Source organism: Rhinatrema bivittatum, chromosome 3 (assembly GCF_901001135.1).
Source record: "Rhinatrema bivittatum chromosome 3, aRhiBiv1.1, whole genome shotgun sequence".
Classification (NCBI taxonomy): Eukaryota; Metazoa; Chordata; class Amphibia; order Gymnophiona; family Rhinatrematidae; genus Rhinatrema; species Rhinatrema bivittatum.
This window is the reverse complement of record NC_042617.1, coordinates 160957991-160980909: the sequence shown is the minus strand read 5'-3', so window position 1 is coordinate 160980909 and position 22919 is coordinate 160957991. Positions and strand designations below refer to the sequence as shown.

The window sequence follows — 22919 nt, the reverse complement described above, 5'->3', positions numbered from 1 at the left end:
TCAAACCCTTCCCAGTCCTTGGAATATCTGGGAGTCCTGTTCGACACCAAGCAGGACAATGTCTTCCTCCCGACCACATGGATAAGGAAGTTGATTCCCAAGTCTGTTTGTTGATGAACACTATATGCTTGACGATGTGAAGCTATCTTCAAGTCCTCGGTTTGATGGTGGCAACCTTGGAAGTAGTGCTGTGGGCGAGGACACACATGTGACCACTTCAACACTCCCTACTGTCACGTTAGAACCCACTGTCTCAAGACTATTCGATTCACTTCCAATTATTGATGTAAGTATGCTCTTGGCTCCAATGGTGCTACAGGAAGTTCATCTGGACATGGGTGTACCCCAGTCCCCTCCGAACTGGCTGGTCCTCATGACAGACGTGAGCCTCTGGGGCTGGGGAGCTCACTGTCAGGAACTCTTGGCCCAGGGGTGTTGGACCAAAGAAGAGCTTTCCGGAACCTAAACTGCCTGGAAGCCCTGGCAGTCAGATTGGAGTGTCTACAATTCAGCCACATACTCCAGGGTTAAGCGGTCTGCGTAATGTAGGACAACACAACAATGGTAGCCTACATCAACCACCAGCGTGGAACCAAAAGCCAGCAAGTGTCACAGGAGATAGATCTTCTTATGGAATAGGCGGAAATACATCTATAGATAATCTCAGTCTCCCACATTGCAGAAAAAATGTCAGAGTAGACTCTCTAAGCAGGGGAGAGTCTGGATCCAGGAAAGTGAGCGTCGTCAGCCAAAGCCTTTCAGCTGTTAGATCACTGGGGTCTCCAATCCATCGACTTGCTGGCCACATCTCATAATGCGAAGGTTTCCCGATTCTTCAGTCGCAGAAGAGATCAGTTGACCCTGGGGATTGATACAGTCATTCAGACCTGACTAGATGAGGAACTGCTATATGTCTTCCCTCCGTGGCCCCTCCTGGGCAGGGTCATTTGCAGAATCAAGCGCCACGGGATTAGTCTTACTGGTAGCTCCAGATTGACCTAGGCATCCGTGGTATGCGGACATGTAGATACTCCTGGTGGAGACCCCTGTGCCTCCCACCGCACAAGGACCTGCTACAGCAGAGACCAGTCCTTCATGAGGATCCAACTCAATTCTGTCTTGAGAGGGTTCACTTGATGAAGCGAGGATATTTGGCGGCAGTAATAGTTACCTTACTCTGCGCACGGAGTGAAGCACCTCCGGCCATCCCTATGGTGGCCGGTTCTCTTGTGGAATCTTAATCTGGTATTGGAGTTTTTGGTAGGGCCCTCCTTCCTGCTACTGCACAGTCTTTTCTTCATTTAAGTGGCTCTATGCTTGGCAAGTCGCATCTCTGAACTGCAGGTATTGTTGTGTCGGGAACCTTTTTCTCTGGATGACTCCAGGAGCGTTACAGCTTCGTACCATTCCATCCTTCTTGCCCAAGGTAGTCTTGGAGTTTCATTTGAATCAGTCCATCTCATTGCCATCCCTAGATAAGCCCAAGGACGCATAAGAATACCACCTCCTCTGCCATTTGAATGTCAGTAGGCTTTTGGTGCGGTATCTGGAAATTTCAGAACCGGTCCAAAAGATGGACCGCCTGTTTGTCCTTCATGGTGGAAGGAAGCAGGGCGAGCCAGCTCTGCAGGCTGCCATAGCTTGCTGGATTAAGGTGGTGGTCACAGGAGCTTATGTGGAGGCAAGAAAGCCATTACCCCTTCAGTTAAAGCTCATTCCACTAGGGTTTAGGCAGTCTCATTGGCAGAAGCTAGACTGCCTTCTTCCGTCGACATCTGCCGAGCGGCGACGTGGTCTTCCTTCCACACCTTCTCCAGGTTCTGTCACTTGGATGTTCAGGCCCAGGAGGATGCAGCCTTTGCAAAGGCGATGTTAACCGGACCGCGGGCAACCTCCTGCCCTGATCGGGAGTAGCTTTTGTACATCCCTTTGGTCCTGAGTCCATCTGGCTACACGCTAGGAAATGGAGAAATTACTTACCTGATACTTTTGTTTTCCTTAGTATAGACAGATGGACTTAGCATCCCGCCCATGGCTGCCCAAGAAAGGTGCCAAGGATTTGGCCATGGAGTGGATATCGATTCCAATAAGGTAAGCTGTCATCCAGTCCCTAGATAAGGCCATCTATAATCTTACTGGGGTTCAGCGTTTGGTTGAGTACATTTACAGTTATCCGTTTTTAATCAGGTTTTTAATCAAGTTTTTTTTCAATAGTATGTCCACAGTGGCTTTTGAAGAGAATACTGAAGGGCTGAGGTCACTGCAGGGGTGAATCTAGGGTGACATCAGCTTTGAAACCTGATTCCAACTCAGTCTGCTGGCAGGTGAGCATAAACCCATTGGTCCTGAGTCTATCTGTCTACACTAAGGAAAACAAAATTATCAGGTAAGTAATTCCTCCATTGTTTAATCTGACTACCCCAATGAACAAATTAAAACATATTTTCCTAGAATATGAGGCAGTTCTTTCTCTTGGAGTGAAAAGAATAGGAATCGGATGATCACATGAAGCCCTTTATTATGTGCCCGACTCTGGCCGAGTTTCGCTCGTAGAGCTGCCTCAGGGGCAACTACAACAAAACAATATACCAATAAATATCATAATTAGTAAATAAAAAATTAAAAACATTAAAACATGTATAGATGTACAAACTCAAATCATAAATAAATATATGTATAGATGTGTAAGATAAATAATATTAAACATGTATAAATACACTTATCAAATCATAATATACACTACATGTAAAAATGTAAAAAAGTATTTAAAAATAAAAACTTACAAACATATATAATTGTACAAACTCATGGATGATACAAAAATAAAACATTAAATGTATTACAACATTCAAATAGTGTAGACAAAAATAACAAAAAAATTGTAATTTCTGTCTACACAACAATTTTTTTGTTATTTTTGTCTACACTATTTGAATGTTGTAATACATTTAATGTTTTATTTTTGTATCATCCATGAGTTTGTACAATTATATATGTTTGTAAGTTTTTATTTTTAAATACTTTTTTACATTTTTACATGTAGTGTATATTATGATTTGATAAGTGTATTTATACATGTTTAATATTATTTATCTTACACATCTATACATATATTTATTTATGATTTGAGTTTATACATCTATACATGTTTTAATGTTTTTAATTTTTTATTTACTAATTATGATATTTATTGGTATATTGTTTTGTTGTAGTTGCCCCTGAGGCAGCTCTACGAGCGAAACTCGGCCAGAGTCGGGCACATAATAAAGGGCTTCATGTGATCATCCGATTCCTATTCTTTTCACTCTAATACAGCCAACTGGATCGGTTTCCGAGTTCTTTCTCTTGTACTGAATCCCTCTCTTACCTTGTTTCTTCTGTTCAGTTAGGTGTTTGGTTTTCCTTGGGTTGTGCCTATATGGCTTTGGAAGGCTATGAAGGTGCTGCAAAAGCATTCCAGCGCTGTGTGACATTGGAACCTGATGTAAGTATCGCTCGCCTATGCTTATTACCTCCTTTGATTTATACTGGTGGCTGGTGTAGTTAGAATTTTACTGAAAAGTATAAGATGTTTTTTTTGGCCAAGCATGATTCTGGTTCACTGAGATCATAACTTTTACTTTGTTCTGGAACAGAGTGAATTATGTTTTCTCGCTAGACAACATGAGTTGATAGTGTGTAAAAGTACCTAATAAATTTATGCTGTTTTATCTAATATATCTCAACACTTACTACTTTAAGGAATCAGTAGCTGCTCTCCTCAGGTCCACCGTATATGTTTAGAGCAATGTTTCCCATCCTTCTCCTGGAGGCACCCTTAACTTGTCTGTTTTTCAGGATACCCACAGTATATATGTATTAAGTATATGCCCATGTACTGCCTCTATTTTATGCAAATATATCTCATGCATATTCATTGTGGATATCCTGAAAACTAGACATGTTTGTGGCACTTCAGGACTGGCATTACCTACCCCTGCCACAGCTGAATATCTTTGAAGTACTGCGTCTTTTCTGGTTTAAGAGGGGTTGATTCATGAGTGAAATGGTAACAAGAATGGAGAGGATGCTGGGCTCAATGGGTCATTGGTCTGATCCAACTTGGCAGTTATGTTCTTATGTCTTCTTAGTGATCCCACCCTGCCCTTTAATTCTTTTTATCCCCTTTTATTCTTCCTTATTTCAATTATGAGGTCAGGGAGCATGAAAGCTATCCAGATAACTTTACTCATATATTCAGCGTGATGCAGTCAGTTATGCATCTTGCTGAATATACTCTGATAAAGTCCAAGTTATACAGATAACTTTAGGATTACTTGCTTTACCCTGATAACTCTAAATATCAGAGCACCTCAAATTTTTTTGGGTAAAATGTGTCTGGCTGAAAACCTACCCGGATAAATCAGCAGCAATTGGCCATGGCAGGAAATTCAGATCCCACAATTTTTCCGACTTATTCCCAAATTTAACAGGACAAACCATATCAGTATGGATCTCGTATGCATCCAAGAAACGTTTTACTCCTGCCTTTACACTTGGACAATATATTCATCTCTGTGAGCCTTTGCCAGTCCTAATATGCCCTTTCTGCCTCCCTTTGTTTCTCCTGGTAATTTTAACTCTCCTCTTCTTCCTATGTCTGTTCAGTGTATATACCGTATTTTTGCTCCATAAGACGCACCTGACCATAAGACGCACCTAGGATTCAAAGGGGGAAAAATAAAAAAAAATAAAAATTGTGTGCTAAACCGGCTCACGTCTGGGCGTCTTATGGAGCAAATTAGGGGAGTGCAATAGCTTTTTTTTTTCTCCCCATTTTGTTTTCAGGTCTGGGGAGGGCCCATTCTGTCCATTTCCCAGATCAGAAACTTTTCTTTCTCTGGGAAACCCCTCCCACCCCCCCAAATAAAACCCCATCCCACACCCTTTAAATTAATTAACAACCCCCCACCTCCTGACCCCACCTCCAAGACCTGCCCGACTTAATTTACTACAACCCCCCACCCTCCTGATCCCCCCAAGACCTGCCGACTTAATTTACTACAACCCCCCACCCTCCTGACCCCCCCCCCCAGACCTGCCAAACGTCCCTGGTGGTCCAGCGGGGGTCCAGGAGCGGTCCGGGAATGATCTCCTCGGCTTCGGCCGTCAGCTGCCAGTAAACAAAATGGCGCCGACGGCCCTTTGCCCTCTCCATGTCACTGAGACCGACCAATAGCAGCGGTCGGTCCCAGTGACATAGTGAGTGCAAAGGGCCGTCGGCGCCCAGTTTGATTACTGGCAGCTGACGGCCCTTGCCCTTACTATGTCACAGGGACTACCGCTGCCATTGGTCCGGTCCCAGTGACATAGTGAGGGCAAAGGACCGTCGGTGCCATTTTGATAACTGGCAGGCTGACGGCCCAAGCCCAGGAGATCGCTCCCGGACCGCTCCTGGACCCCCGCTGGACCACCAGGGACGTTTGGCAGGTCTTGGGGGGGTCAGGAGGGTGGGGGGTGTAGTAAATTAAGTCGGCAGGTCTTGGGGGGGTGTTTGTTAGATTTTTAGGTTTTTTTTTATATTCGCTCCATAAGACGCACATACATTTTCCCCCCACTTTTGGGGGAAAAAAAGTGCGTCTTATGGAGCGAAAAATACGGTAAATGCTAATTCCTTATCCTACTACACCAGTCCAGCCAAGTGAGTGGAGAGAGAGGACACTCCTTTCTGACTGTGACATCAACACCATTGGTTACCATGGTCCAATTCTAGCGAAAGCCAGTATTCTCTGTCTCCAGCAGAAGGAAGGACTTTTTTCTTGCATGTTTCTGTTCTCCTTTGCCTAGTTGAGCAGTTTAGAACCTTTTCTTGCTCTGCAGACCATGCTGTTGTCCAGTCCTATGAGCCTTAATCTGGTTACTTCTGGCCCCAGAGAGAGTTTGGTAGCATTCAAGATGGGTGGGGTTTATCTGACTAATACCACAGAAGCTTCCTCTGAAGAAAATCCTGTCATCTCCCTTCCTTGCTCCTTCCCCCTTGCTGTTCCTTGTCAATTCTATTTAAAGTTTAAAAAAGAATGGATTAAGAAAACAGCAGCATACATTTTTTGTTCAGCCATATTTATTAAATTAATTGGAGCATAACAAATACAGACAATTGACAGCAAACTGTCCACAAATATTAACAGCCGTAATATCAGCAGATTACTATATGAATCAAATGAATGTCAGCAGTGCAAAGAAAAAATAATGCAGCAATTTTTATCAATAAGGACCCCAACATAAAAAACAAAACAAAAAAACTCCTCCCTAGTTCCCTTCCCCCATACTCCTTCCCCTCCCCCCTTCCCTCTTGGAAAAGAAATAAATAAAGTACAACTGGTCACATGTCTCATTGGGAAGCGTACCTTCTTCCAGGTCAAGGAAACATCTTATAAATGTATTTATTACGGCAGAAAAGCAACCGCGTAGAATCTGTTGGATACTTACATGCTGTTCACATGATGCTTACTTGATACAATACCATTTGCGGAACAGCTCAGAAAATACGAACCATTATCTTATCCCATTAGGGAATAAAGATACAAGACCCTGTCACTGGGAAGAGGTGATCCAGAAATATAGACCAAATTAAAACTATTTAGTCATATCTTTTGGGGGAACTAGCTCTAGCTACAAGTTACTCAAATGTAAATAGTTTCATCATCCTTTGAAACCAGTGATCAACATGGGGGCTGAGATTTCCCACCTATCCTGACAAGATTACCTTTTTTACCAATTAAGCCCGCTTTCTTTATAAAGCCTAGGTCACCCCTTGCAGCCTGTGAAAGTGCCCCCTTACAGCTACCAAAAAGCCTCAAATTAGGATCATCTGATAGCTCAATGCCCAAAATGGTTTCACTCTGTTTCCTGACTTGCTCCCAAAAGTCCTTTATAATTGTACAGTCAAAGAAGCAATGATAGAAAGTAGCCACCTCTTGATTACATTCAGGACAAATTTTGGAGGAACAAAGATGAGCTTGAAATGCTTTAATCGTGCAATAGAAAAATTGCCAGAGAAACTTATTCTGCGTTTCCCGCAGTAATATATTCTTGGTTATTTCAGAAAGGGTTAAGAAATAATCCTTAAACTCTGGAAAAGATAATCGAAATTTTGACCAACCCTGTCATTTATGAGATAGTAAAGTAAGCTGATCTGTGCTAGGCAATGAGCGTACGACCTTTGAGAATTGAGCTATTGAGAATCTATGAATCCTCTCTCCACTAACTATAGTTATTAAGGAGGTAGCTGCTTCTGAGATATGGAAAAAGAGATATAGTGTTCCTTAATAAAATGTCTTAACTGCAAATAAACATAAAAATCTCTGTGAGGTATGGAGTTTTGGTACGTAATTCTTGAAAGCTGAGAAGGGAGCCAGTTTGAGTTGCAAATAATTGAGATATGGTACCTACCCTAGATCTTTCCACCTATGAAAAACTGAGTCCCCCATCTCAGGCAGAAACATCCCATTGTCAGAAATATTTAACAGTGATGTAAGCCTAGTAGGATGATGTGTCAACTTGCATAAATATAGCCAGGCAGCCCTGCAGGACTTAATATATGTTGCTATAACATATCAGGAAGCATCTTGTTTTCTATCTGGAGGAGGCTGTTTAACAGAGAAACCTTGTACCAGAGTAATAATTGCTTTAACGGAGTATAATAATCCCAATCTTTAAGATAGCGCAGCATACAAGTAAGATTATAGTGCCGCAAATCGAAGCACCCAAGTCCCCCAGATTCTAAAGATTTCATAAGAATCCTCAAGGAAATCCTCACTCTTCCCACCCCAGAGAAAAACATGCAAGAGTTTTTCAACTGTATGATCTCGATTAGAGATCCAGAGTGGAGCCATTTGAAAAACATATAGCCACCTAGCAGAATCATCATTTGAATGAGATAAAGCTTCCCCATTAAAAACAAAGGAAGCCTTTTCCATTGTGCCAATGATTTAGTCATGTGCTGTAAAAGAGGCTCTGTTTGCTTGATAAAAAGCGTTAAGATACACCAGAATCTTAATACCCAGGCATCTCATTGTCCCAGTAACCCCACTTTAAGGGGAAAACGCCCCTCCAACCCGGCCTAACATTGCCACTAATATCAATTGCTTCAGATTTGTCCTGGTTAATTTTAACCTCGCAAAGCATCCAAATTGGTATTGGAGCTCAAACAGGGCCGTAAGAGATTCCTGTGGACAGGTGATGAAAATGAGCACATCATCAGCAAAAGCTGCTGTTTTGAAATTCGCGATCGTTAAGTTCTCCAGATCAGAAGGCCCAAATCCCATAATATTCGGAGTTGCATTTATTTCCTCGAGAGGATCAATATATAGTATATAAAGTAAGGAAGAAAGAGGGCAGCCTTGCCTGACACCCCGCTGTAGATGGACCTCCCCTTATTTACAATAATTGGAAATAATGGAAACAGGATTATTGTATTCCAAAGAAATATACTGAAAAATAGCACCTTGAAACCCATATTTCCTTAGAACTGAAAAAAGATAACACCAAGATACCCAATCGAAAGCCTTCTCTGAGTCAAACCCAATGACTAATGCCGGGATTTGATGACATTGACAGATCTTTATAGCTGTAAGTAGCTTTATGATGTGCATACCGGCTGTCCTCCCTTTCACAAACCCCTACCTGATTCATAGAAATTAAAACAGGTATCACCACACTTAACCTATTTTCCACACTTTTGCAAGTTTTTTTTAAATCACAATTAAGTAGGGAGATTGATCTATAGGAGGAAGGTAAGTGCGGGTCAGCATACTTCTTTTATTAAAGCTACAACAGCTCAAACTCCTCACTGGAAGAGGGTTCCGTCAAATAGAGGGAATGACTGAAAAGGATGTGACGCCAAGCTGGGTGCGTGAATGCTGCCGAAAACCTGGTACCTATGCACCTGATGTGAGAAAGCTAGAAATGACAGCAGAAGAGAACCAATGGTTCAATCAGGCTGCCCAGCAAGCTTCCCATGGTAGTATCTGCCACGTTGTGCAGGTTACCTCCATGTATCGATCATTTTTTATTGACGTTCTTTGCTTATAGACTTGGCCGTAGAAGCAGTCCTGTGTTTTTTCAGAGCAGTCCTGTGAGGGGAGGACAGTGCAACTCACCCAGCTTTCCTGATCTGGCTAGAGCTCTGTGATGGTGATGCTGCAGGCCACACTGGCTTTCCACAGCTTGTCACTGGAGTGACAGTGCTTAGATGACATCATCGAGGGCAATGGTTTTGGATGGTGGTGTCTAGACAGGGACAGAAGAGTAGCAGGGAGCCCTGAGGTCGACCAGCCATTGGGCAATTTTGAATTTAGAAGCAGGAAATGAACTGAACCTAGCAACGGGGGGGGGGGGGGGAATTGTATCAGGAGCATGCAGCTTGAGACCTGTCCATTTTGTGTCCTGCTTTCCATACTGTAGTTGCTGCTGAGGTTAGTGTACTCCCCTATTTCTCTACATTGGATGCCCCAAATAAAAATAAGAATGCAATTCGGATGTTAAATTGTTCAGTCACTGATTTGATTGGAGATTTACAAAAAAAAAAAAAAGGGGAAAAAGTACTAGGGAGGAGAAGGTAATACAGCAACCTTTTCAGATTGGCCAAACATTTTAAACACATAAGCTTGATTACTAGCATTAAAAGCAGGGACCATAGCCTCCTATCTGCTAGTACAGGGACCAGGATACAAGGCAACCATACCTCCATTTAGGTGTCAGAGAACACACTTCCCTTTGCACCATCTGGCAGGGTAAAGGGCCACCGAGCCGGAGGTAGGGATGAGTCTTGTCCCCCTCTTATGTGTATGAGGGAGTAGCAATTACAGATATGAATGGTGTGGTGGGGGGAATAGGCACAGGGCTGTATGGTGAGATAAACCCCAGTGGTGGCAACAGTGACTCCCAGCTTCACCTTGGATGCTGTTACCAGGCCTCGCTGCCCGCTGGAAGCCACATATTGCCCCTGGGGAATGGGTGGCATCTCTCCGAGGTAATTCATTTATAAAAGTATGTTGAAGCAAGATGTTTTATAAGCTACAAGCATGGTAAGCACAACAAGCTTTGCTGCACTGTAGAATTTCACATCTCTAGCTCATTTGCATGTTACACAACAGGTTGCTAAAGATGACTCTCTTTAACATACACGCCCATGCAGATAAATGATGCATATCATTAAGGCCTTAATTTTGACCAAAACAAAATCGGGTCCAAAATGACAGAGTGACTTTTGTAGGAAAAAAGGTGCTCTTTCAAATGACATAAAAAAGAAAAGAATTAAAAACTACACAGAGATATTTGCACCTGAAAATTGGCAAAAATGTGCTTAAAAATGACATTGTGTCTTTATGTAATTATATCTTTGCTTCCAGTTGCTTTTAAAGCCTCTTAGTGCAAATCTTATATGTGTATGCCCTGCGCCATGACTACTGAACCAGTCAGAGCCTGAATCAAATTATAGGTCAGGAGCAATGAGGCCTTATTTTTCTTTTGTAACATTCTCCACATACTTTGCTGGCCCATAAAAAGGGAGGCAATCTCACATTGGGGCAGATTTTCAAAGTTATGCGCGTAACCCGAGAAAATCTGCTCCTGCGCGTGCCGAGCCTATTTTGCATAGGCTCAGTGGCGCGCATAAGCCCCGGGACATGCAAAAAGGGGCGTGCTGTGGGCGGGGTGCCGGCCTGGGGGCATGCCGGGGGGCGGGACCAAGGCCTCCTGCACAGCTGCTGTGCTGAGGGATGGCCAGCCGGCAAGCGCGCACAAGTTACGCCTGCCCGGAGGCAAGCGTAACTTTCGAGATAATGGTCAGGAGGGGGTTTTAGTTAGGGCTGGGGGGCAGGTTAGATAGGGAAAGGGAGGGGAAGGTGGGGGGGGGGCAGAAGGAATGTTCCCTCCGAGGCCGCTCCGATTTCGGAGCGGCCTCGGAGGGACCGGGGAAAGCCATCGGGGCTCCCCTAGGGCTCGGTGCGCAAGATGCACAAGTGTGCACCCCTTGTGCGCGCCGACCCCGGATTTTATAACATGGGTGCGGCTCCGCGTGCATGTTATAAAATTGGGTGTAGATTTGTTCACGCCAGGTTGAGCAAACAAATCTACGCCCTCGCGCAGTTTTTAAAATCTGGCCCTCAATGTTCCAAACTTTGCACTGGGATTTACCACCAGGGGTTGTACTAATCCACAAAATTTCAGGCCCCTGAGAGGAGGTGTTGGGCTGCAGCACCTGGACAAAATGGCCATTTAAGGTTGCATGGAGCATGGTACTCTGAGGTGAACTCCATTCAACTTCTTCTAGCTTTCCAACCAATGGAGTTCCAGGAGAAAAATTTAGTACAGTTTTGTTTGAGACCCTAGAGAACATCCGTGTAAAAATCTGTTTGATTTGGAGGAGGTTGAACGTGGACCCCTGGTCCACTTGATATGGAATGACTCTTATTTTGTTTTATTTTTTATTATGTTTTAATTGTTGTGGATAAATTTATTTATTTTTATTTATTTAACATTTTTCTATACCGAACTTCATGACAAGCTTCATGTCTTATTATGAGTGTTTTTTATTGTAAACCACCTAGAAATTGGATGGGTAGTATATAAGTTTTTTAAATAAACAATCTGAACTAAGGGTTTTGAGGAATCTTTTTAGATTAGCCTGACAGTTGCTTTCTTTAACTACTCTGGGACAACTCAGTCCTTTAATGATTGATTTAATAACTATAGAATAAGCCCTTTGATACTTTTACGTAAATAAAAGAACACCAGTCTAATGGAGAAGGAGTAAATAAACATGTGGACAAAGGTGAACCGATAGATGTGGTGTATTTGGATTTTCAGAAAGCTTTTGACAAAATCCTGCATGAGAGGCTTCTAAGAAAACTAAAAAGTCATGGGATAGGAGATGATCTTTTGTGGATTGTAAGTTGATTAAAAGACAGGAAACAAAGAGTAGGATTAAATGGTCTGTTTTAAGTGAAAAAAGGTAAACAGTGGAGTGTTTCATGGATCTGTACGTGGACCGGTGCTTTTTAATATATTTATAAATGATCTGGAAAGGGATGCAATGAGTGAGGTGATCAAATTTGCAGATGACACAAAATTATGCAGAATAGTGAAATCACAAGTGGATTGTGATGGATTGCAGAAGGACCTTGCGAGACTGGAAGAATGGGCTCCCAAATGGCAGATGAAATTTAACGTGGACAAGTGCAAAGTGATGCATATAGGGAAAAATAACCCTTGCTGTAGTTACACAATGTTAGGTCCTATCTTAAGAGTTACCTCCTAGGAAAGAGATCTAGGCATCATAGTGGATAATACATTGAAATTGCCGGCCCAATGTTCTGTGACGATCAAAAATTAAAACAGAATGTTAGGAATTAAGAAGGGAATGGAAAATAAAACAGAGGATATCATAATGCCTCTGTATCGCTCTATGATGAGACCACACCTTGAATACTGTGTGACGTTGTGGTCACCACATCTCAAAAAGGATATAGCTGCACTGGAGAAAGTGCAAAGAAGAGCGACCAAAGCGATAAGGGGCATGGAACAGCTGCCCTGTGAGGCAAAGCTAAAGAAGTTAGGGCTGTTCAGTTTGGAGAAGACAACTGAGGGGGGATATGATAGAAGTCTTCACAATCATGAAAGGACTTGAACAAGTTAATGTAAATTGGTTATTTACTCTCTCAGATAATAGAAGGATCCGGGGGCACTCCATGAAATTAGCAAATAGCTCATTGAAAAGAAATTGAAGAAAACTCTTTTTCACTCAGCGCATAGTTAAGCTCTGAAATTCATTGCCAGATGTGGTTACAGCAGTTAATGTAACTAGGTTTAAAAAAGGTTTGGATAAGTTCTTAGAGGATAAATCCATAAACTACTGTCTCCGGTAATTAATAAGCAATAGTAGCTTGTGATCTATCTAATGTTTGGGTACTTGCCAGGTACTTGTGACTTGGATTGGCCACTGTTGGAAGCAGGATACTGGGCTTGATGGAAACCTTGGTCTGACCCAGTATGGCATGTCTTATGTTTTTATATTCTCATGTCACTTTAAGTTTACTAGTAACTGACTCAATCTCTGACAGTAAAACATGTAAAAGTCAATCACTCACTGGACTTAGCAGAATCTTCTTGCAACATGTTATCAAATGTAATAGAAACAAATTGGACAGTAATATATTATATCTTAGACATAAATGCAGCACAAAATCCTTCCTATCTGGTAAGAGATTTTCATGGGCCTTCGGCTTAGCTGCTAACTGCTTAACTGTTCTAAACAACTCAGAGGGTCGATTAAGTGAGTTAATTACTTTCTCAGAGATATAGCTTTGCTTTTTTTTCCATACAGTTATTCCTAGAAATATATAATTGAAATAAAAACTATTTCCTTGTCTCCACTCTTTCACCATTTTCTCTCTAGTTTCCATAGTTTCACTCTTTGCTTTTTCAATTCTTCTGAAAACCAGACTGCCTGTTTACAAAAGTATCGCAATTGCAATACTTTTGGAGTGGGTTAAAGAGAGATATAAAATCTCCAAGTGTACAGTACCAAGCAGCAGTGAACTCCTCACTGGAGTAAGCCTCTTCCTTAATATTAAGGAGAACATCCTTAGCTACATCACACCATCTCTCCTTAAATCTATCCAGTTTAATTGTTGGTTGTACAGTTTTACTAACAGGCTGCCCACAAGTGCTTTGTCTCTGTATGGAATTTATATGGAACAAAATAAGATGATCTGACCAAATCTTTTTCATCACATCTGTTCTAATATTACTAGACCAGTTCTTGTAGCAGAACACTAAATCCAATATATGCCCTCCCCTGTGGGTAGGAGCTTAAATTAATTAAGTGACATTAACACTAGACAACATTGTTAAATAATTCCTTAGCATGAGGAGAGATAGGATCATCCGCATGAACATTGAAATCTCCTAAGAAATAAGCGCTCCAGGTGGCCAATATATGAAACTAAACACCCAGTCTAAAGCCCACACTGTAGTAGATTGAATTGGAAAAAATATAATTTGTATCTGCTCACTTTATATCTCAGTGGCTTTTATTTTGTCCCTAATCCATCAAGCTGCTGCTGCTCAATTTTTTACGCATCCAATTGTTTTTGAAAAAACTGTATCCCACCTTCAAGTCGTGGCTATCACGAAGCCATGATTCAGAAACTGCACCCACATCAGCTTCTTCCACCATGCGGTTTCTAGGTCAGTGGAACCAGTCGTGGGATATGTGGAAGAACAATCACTCAGAATGTTAGACGACATACCTATAATAGTTTTCGGGGGAGATCACTGCAAACTGCATGGATCATTATTTGCTTTTACCACTCTGGAAAAGGACCTGCTGAGTATTCAAAGCCACGCAGCAGCCACTATGACTGGGGAAATGTTAGCATGCTTTAAAAGTGAATTAGAGAACTCAATTAAAGGGGGGGAGAGCTACAAGTAGAGGATGAGGGGAATGGGAAATATGTTAAAATACAATATCTAAATTGACAAATCTATTATGTGTGTTAAATTTGAATAATTAAATTTTAAAAACTGAGTTGGAATTGATGGATTAGTATAGTCAGAGGCATGGAAGTGTTGTCATACAGAAGACTTATAAAACTAGATCTCATCTCCTTGAAAAAGAAGGCTGTGGGAGGACAAGATTACATTGCAGAGATGCATTAAAATGTCTGTCTAGTGTAATGACCAATTTTTCTGATCTCTGTAGTTCAGACTGTAATTGCATAGAACAAGCAAAGTTGTATTTCAGTATGAAACACACTGATTAAGGCTCATGCTGCATGTTGTCTCCCAAGTCTGTCTGCACACTGCTGCCAACTCTTTTTCTTCAGCTGGGCCCCGCCTGTGGAAATCTTTCCAAAGGAGTTGTGACCCTAATCTGCATAACCCGTGGGACAAAGTTGAAAAGGGATTTTGTCCCACAATAGTTACAAAGCTTTGGAGTTAGTTGCTGCTGTTGCTGCAGGATGTTAGTATGCTTATGTTTTAGAATTTGTAACTGCACGCCGCTTTAAAACATTACACTGTAATGCAATATTAAGTTTTACTAAATAAAAATAAATGTTATTTATTCAATTTTCTCCAAGTTCATTTCCTGTTCCATGTAAGACTCGCATGTTAAGTCACTCCAATGTTATATGTAAACCGAAATGATTAGCAACATTGTTGCTAGAATTTCGGTATATAAAAAATGTTAAATAAATAAATATGTAAAATAAATGTAAAACAATTTTTGTGTTGTCATTTCAGAATGCGGAGGCTTGGAACAATTTGTCAACAGCATATATCAGATTAAAGCAGAAGTAAGTACTTCATTCTCATTGGAGAACTTGGCTTGTGAAATTTAATTTTAATATCTTCATTTCTTTTCTCATGCTCTATCAGTCAAGAATGAATTACTCCAACACTATGATTAGTAGGTTTTTTTTTCCCCTGGCATATCATTAGGTGCAGGGTCACTTTCACTTATTTTGAAGTGAATGCAGAGCCAGTCTGTGGGGTGGGTGAGCTGGGCAGTTCACTGGGGCACCTGAGCTAAGAGAGGTTTGGCAGGACCATGGTAGACCCAATCCCGCTGAGGCCTGGACAGAGGCCCGGTGGGGCTGCAGCAGACCCCCATCCCACCATGGTCCAAAGAGAGAGGCCTGGTGTGGCCGCAGCCCAAAGTGAGGAGGAGGAGGACCTGAGAGTATTTGGGTGTGAGAGAGTGAGAGCCTGATTGTGAGTGAAAGCCTATATGCATGTGTGTGTGTGTGAGGATGAGAGAGGACGAGTGTGTAAGAGCATGGATATGTGTATGACAGAGGGAGTGTTTGAGAAAATGAATGTATGTGTGTGAGGGAGTGTGTCTGAGACTATGAACACATGTAAGTGTGTATATGAGAGAAAGTGAGAGCCAGTATGTGACTGAAAGCCTAGACACAAGCTTTTAGACACACACTGTCTCTTACTGTCTCACCCATACATACTTGCACAATTGGGGAGAGGGGGGGGGGAGCCATCAATCATTTTCACCTAGGGCGCATTTATCCTAGAACTGGCCCTAGGCAAATGAATTTATTACATACAAGATGGTATAGATCAGGCCATTGTTTGTTAATAATTAGATTGTGTGTCAGTATACAGCATTTAGGCTGGTTCTGGACTGTAACCTGTTGAACATTATTAATGTGCAGGCTCCATTAGTGGGATACAATGAATCAGAGAGAGAGTAATTTAAGAGTCTATATCTGGTGTTATAGTGCAGTGATTCCCAAACTTTCTTGTGTTGTGGGTGTCACACCACCACCTTCACAATCTTAGCCTTCTCTTCCCTGTCACCCCCCTCCCGACATCACCTTCCCTCTCCTCTATTCCTTGCTATCATCATTCTCCCTTTCCTTTTCCCCCACCCCTGGCACCATCGCCCTCTCTTCTCTTCCTTAAACCTCCTAGCATCATCATCACCTTATCCTCCCTTCCTTCTTCCCTCTTCCCCAACACCCTGTCATTATCACCTTCCTTTTCCTCTCTCTCTACACCCCCTGGCATCATCACTTTCTTTTCCTTTCCCCTGACGACATCACTTTCTCTTCCCTTCTCTCCCCCCCCCCCCCACATCCTTGCATCATCACCATCCCTCTTCCTCCACCTTATTGGCATCATCACCACCTTCCATCTCTCTCCACCAATATGGCATCACCACTACTTCCTCTTCCCTCGTCCTTCACCCTTCTGGCATCTCTACCACCTTCTCTTCTCTTTCTCCTGACTTCACCTTGTTTCCTTTCCTCTCCCCCAACCCCTCAACTCCACCCACTTGCATTATCACCACTTTATCTTCTTTCTCCTTCTACTCCCTGGCAACATCACCTTCTTTTCCCTCTTCCTTGGCATCATTACCACCTTCCCCTCTCCCCTAACATCTCTCTCTCTCCATCTCCTGCATCATCACCACCTTCTCCTTCCACCCACTTGACATCATCATCCCTTCCTTCTCTCTCCATCCTGGAATAGACGGAAGTATTCTCAAATGGTTCTTTTCCTTTCTAGCTGATAGGACATTCCAAGTCAAACTGAGCAACCACATATCTTGACACTTTCCCTATAGATACTGGTGTCCCCCAGGGTTCAGCACTCTCAGCAATACTTTTCAACATTTATATGCAGAACTAGGAATCAACTTTTTACGAAGATGACATACACTTCTACATTCCATTCGCCAAATCACTTGAAAATACAGCATCAACACTCTCAGCATACATGAAGGCAATACAACAAGAACTGTCTCAGCTTAAACTAACACTAAATACAAAGAAACTGAAATAGTATGGCTAAGGAGAAACTCCTCTATAGTTAAACCACCACCTTTAGACCTGGGTAATTTTTACGTTACACCCTCTGAACAAGTACGGGACCTAGGAACACAAATCGATGAGAATATCACAATGAAAAAGCACATAAATTAATTAAAACAGGACACTCCAAGCTGCAAATTTTACATCAGTTGAAACCTTTACTTACAATCCAGGAATTCTGCACTGTTTTACAAACACTAATATTCTCAAACATGGATTACCGCAACTCCCTACTACTAGGTCTATCTTCAAGATTTTAAAATCACCGCAGTTACTACAAAATGTCTCAGCAAGACTTTTATTAGGGACAAGGAAATTTGACCACATCACCCCCCCCCCCCCCTACTGATAGTTCTGCGCTGGCTGCCAGTACAATCCAGAATCCATTATAAAGTACTAACACTAATTTTTAAATCATCGACGACAGAAACCCCTGCTTAATAGGTGCAACTCTCCAACCATATACACCACAGCAAACACTAAGATCACAAAACAAAGCACTAACTGTGCCTACAATGCGGAGTACACACCTAATGCAAATAAGAGACCCAGTGTTTTCCATAGCAGACCCCTTGTTGTGGAATTCTCTACCAGAGACGTTACATCTGATAACAGAAAGCGTTTCAAACATGAGCTGAAAACCTGACTCTTCAAAAATGCATATGATTTAACCTAAAATATCAATATGCAGAAAACTACAATATTAAAAACAATAATGTTAGAAGAATGAATGACAAGTAATGAGTGATGTAAAGTGTATTAAGACAGTTCTCTATTATAGGAAGGTTATTGAAATGGAAATTATGTATCACAAATTACTATCTTAGCCCGCTAGTTAACATATGTTTAGATGATGTGTTGACCTGTAGTATGAATGTTGCTGTTGTAAACCATTGTGATCTTCTTTTGGAACGATGGTATATAAAATGCCTAAATAGATAAATAACACCACAAGACCAGCATGTCTTGCAAGAGAGAGCTAAGAGAGAGGGAAACAGCAGCGGCAGATATTCACTGCTCTCCTAAGCTCTCTGGTGGCAGGAGGACATCCTGCAGGCCAGGAAGGGAGAAAAATGGAAGACTGCCAGCACCTTGTCTTTTCATGCCCAGCTTTTCTTGCGGCACACCTGCAGGCCGGTCACAGCACACCAATTGGGAAACACTGTTATAGAGAATAGAAGAAAGTGTAATTGTGGTAGTGGACATGATAGAACATGTTGGAAGAGAGAAATGTGTATATGAAGGGATCCATCTAGTTCTATGATTAGATAAATGCTGACGGGGAAAATGTATTGGTGGCATAAACTAAAAAGAAGGTAAGAGAGAAGCCAGTTGTGGTTCGGGCATAGGGAAAGAAGAGATCAAAATTAAGTTGGTAAGAATTTACTGGAAAAAGCCCAGTAGAAGACATGGATCAATACTGTTTGACCAAGATGTTAAGCAAAAGAATGACTCTTGACCATATAGCATGACAAAGAGTGGCTAGGACTGCAGACCCTACGTGAGTGAGGGAAATGCATAGAAGTTGTTGCCACTATACATTTACATGCAATTACTCAGTTACTCCACATACTCTGACATTGCTCTTTTGTACTTTGTATGATTTTTGCATTGGCCTACTTTATTCTAGAATTGTAGTTCCACATCCTATGACTTGGAACACTGATAGTCTTTTTGTCTTTGAAAAGACATAGCGGAATTATATCTTTGAAAAGGTATAGCAGAATTAGAAAAGGTTCAGAGAAGGGTGACCAGAATGATAAAGGAGATGTACAAAAATTCGCTATGAAGAAAAACTAAAGAGGTTAGGACTCTTCAGCTTGGAGAAGACGATTGAGGGGGAGATTTGCTAGAGGTCTATAAAATAACGAGTGGACTAGAACAAGTGGAGGTTAATCAGTTGTTTTCTCTTTTGAAAAGTACAAAGACCAGGGGACACACAATGAAATTACTGGGTAATAAATTTAAAACTAACAACAGAAAATATTTTTTTACTCATTAATTAAGTTCTGGAATTTGTTGCCAGAGGATGTGGTGAAAGCTATTAGTGTAGCAGTGTTTAAAAAAGGTTTGGACAAGTTCCTGGAGGAAAAGTCCATTAACCATTGTTAAGATAGAAATGCAGAAATCCACTGCTTATTCTTGGGATAAGCAGCTTGGAATCTACTTTAACACTTGGGACTCTGCCAGGTACTTGTGACCTGGATTGGCCACTATTGGAAACAGGATACTGGGTTTAATGGATCTTATGACTGACACAGTATGGCAAGTCTTATATTCTTAAATACAGATATCCTAAATACTGCTTTCAGAATTATAGTTTCAGAAGTAATCTGAATACTAATTGTCAGTTTACTTTCAAGGTTGCGTGCTCATTATTTTCAATAGGAAATTGCTGTATAACAGGCACATGAAGCTCAGTAAAACATTGCCGCAGGTTCATTCCAATCCTGGGGTAATGTTAAATGTATGTAAATGCACAGCTTACATAAGGAATCGGGATATCTTTTAGAGCAATTTAAAAAAAAAAAAAAAAAAAGTAAATAATTACCTTATGCATTTTTTTTTAAACAGTTCTTTGGAATTTTTGAAACAAAATAAATCTAGCAGTGGAATAGCTTTAACAAATTATAATCTTTCAATCTACTTGAATAATGAGATGCCATTTAAATATTTTCATTAATCTGATAGCTGCTTTTCAAAGAGATTTTGCAACAGATATGTTGTAAATAACTATGAACAGTATTTTCGTTAGTCTTCAACAAGCCATTAATGTGAAAGAGTTCCTTCCTTTTTACTTGTCTTGTACAGGTTCGTTAATGCAGTAATCTCATCATAAAAAGCTCCGTGGTAATATACAACTTGCCATAACTTAAAACAGTCTTTCTGAGATAACACACCACACTAAGATAATATTACATTGTTATCTTTCACTTAAAAGAGTTTAATTTCTTATAGCTAACAGGAAACAGGAGATGAGAAAATTAACCACTTGAAATAACCTGCTTGATTCTGTTCCCAAGAACCCAATAACTTTGTATACACTGATAAAAAAAAAAAAAAGGTTTTTGAAACCAGTGTATTAGAACCTAGTTTTCAGTAACCTAATTGCATGAAAAACAGTCCGCCCAATCTTTATATCATCATCTCCCACTTTTTCCTCGCCTAGTGGGAAAAGCTAAATCTATTATGGAAAGTTTCATTTGCTTTGACTTGATTGCGTACTCATTCACACTCATGATTTTTTTTTCTTGTTCCTTGCTTTGTCCTGGCTTTTAAGTTATAATATAATTTAAAATTTGCAAGTGGGCACCTACTAAATACAGCACCACTTAGGTTTCTCTCTTGCTTGATTTTGGTATTTCTGTTTCCAAGTGGTCTTTCTTGTGTACAGTAAATTTGCGTTCTATTTTTCACATCATGTGAAATAAAAAGTTTGCACTTTTCTGGGCATGTCCCCATTTTGCTTTTCCTTTGGTTCCTGCTGTAGTTGTACTTCCTATTTATTAAGATATGCCTTGAACAGAATTCTGGTAAGGAAAGGCACAGCAGGACACCAGAATATGTAGTTCCATAATGACTGAATAATGCCTTCATTTTCAGAAAAGTTTTGACAGTGACAGAATGGGACAATCCCTGTGAAAAGTAAAGCTAGATGCATAACACACAGATTGAGTTTTCAAAGATCACTAGACTGTCAAATTTGGTGCTGAAAGTCCCTCCATTTAGCTGCTTAAAAGTTCAGATGTCTAAAAAGAGTTAATTTTTAAACTGTTAGCTGCATATTTCTTGTGTGTGTTCACACCATTTGTTTAGCCTCTAAAAAGTATTTTTGTCTCTAAAAAGAAGCATTTCCAAATATTTAGCCTTAATTTAAATGAGCTTTACAGAAGCTTTAGGCAGTTCAACAAACTGTTTTACTTAAATCTGAAGTTTGAATTTTTTTAAAATTATGAAAGATTCATCAATTCACATTAACACATAAAGCACTGCATCTCTAAACATAAAAATATTGGTGTATTTCATTTACCCAGCATGGTAAAATATATTCACAAGTGTGGACTATGCAAAAAAGGGGGAAATACATTGGTAGCAAATAAAATTATAGCCACCTAAAAAAGCAGAAATGGGTGCTCACACCACAGGAAGAGAAGCAGAACTTGGAACTCTCTTATCTTAGCGGTGCCGGGAATTTGGACACCATTTGAAACATTCTAATGTCACAGCATAAGTGATATTTAGGGTGCAAAAAATGATATTAAAAATATCTATCACACAAATACCCACAAACACAAACTGTGTATTCCAATATTTATTTTATTTATTTATTTATTTATTTAGTGATTTTTTTATATACTGCGGCACGTTAAAAACATCACCTCGGTTTACAATAAACAATAACACAACAATAAGCTTTACATTCAACAGGAAATACAGTGTACAAAATGGTTCAATTATTAACAAGAATTTAAAACAAGTACAATAAACCAATGAACGAATGCAAAGAACAGTTCAATGTTAAATAGTAAGTCGAGTGTTAACCATGTGATCAGAGACAGTAAAGTCAATTTATAGCAGCGAGTTTGTCATAGGGGTCTGAATTACTTTTAATAAATCCTGCGTTCCTTTTGTTTGCTTAAGTTTTTCAAGTTATCTTAAAATGTCTACACGAAAATTATAGGGAACTCCCAACTAATATCGCACAACCAATGATGAATACTTATCCACAGTGAAAAGGTCCCAAAAGTCCCGACAGGGCCATGTTTCGGACCGGAGTCCTGCTTCAGGGGAAAACACGGAAACCAATTCAACGATTCTTCTCAGCTCAATACCATCAATGCGGCGATTCCATCTGTGCAATTTCTTTTCAAATGCGGGCTGAAATTTCAATCGCCGCATTGATGGTATTGAGCTGAGAAGAATCGTTGAATTGGTTTCCGTGTTTTCCCCTGAAGCAGGACTCCGGTCCGAAACATGGCCATGTCGGGACTTTTGGGACCTTTTCACTGTGGATAAGTATTCATCATTGGTTGTGCAATATTAGTTGGGAGTTCCCTATAATTTTCGTGTAGACATTTTAAGATAACTTGAAAAACTTAAGCAAACAAAAGGAACGCAGGATTTATTAAAAGTAATTCAGACCCCTATGACAAACGAGATGGTACAATATATGCCTACTCGTGAATAGAGGGTCTTACATAAGTATTTTGGCGATAGAGTGCTGTATAAAAAAGAGACCAGTACATTATTTCAATGGGATTGTTTATTAAAAATATCTAACCATCCCACTATTCCGGTGTAAACCAATTAAAGAAACAAACAAGAAAAGAACTGCAGAGCAATTCATATTTTTTCTCCCATTACCACAGTTGGCTAGGTCTGCTCTTGAGTGGTGGTGGAGATGAGCAATCAGAGCTGGGGGGGGGAGGGGGGCAGCACTGCCATAGTTGCTTTCTTCTCCACCCACCCACCCCACACACACACACACACACATACACAATGTCTAGCATAGCTTCCCATTCCTCAGGAGTGCCGGGGGGGGGG

The 22919-nt window shown here is 40.8% G+C and overlaps 1 protein-coding gene across 4 annotated transcripts in view; it reads left to right on the top strand.

Moving 5' to 3' along the window:
* The window catches only part of TTC27 (tetratricopeptide repeat domain 27), a 521976-nt gene that overhangs the window by 447380 nt on the left and 51677 nt on the right, over positions 1–22919 (top strand). For 3 of the 4 annotated variants that reach the window (XM_029593892.1, XM_029593893.1, XM_029593894.1), the window contains exons 14-15: positions 3386–3484; positions 15289–15341. In XM_029593892.1, coding sequence (XP_029449752.1) covers positions 3386–3484; positions 15289–15341 — 152 coding nt within the window. The remainder of the gene's footprint in view (positions 1–3385; positions 3485–15288; positions 15342–22919) is intronic. The other variant, XM_029593895.1, reaches the window with a different exon arrangement.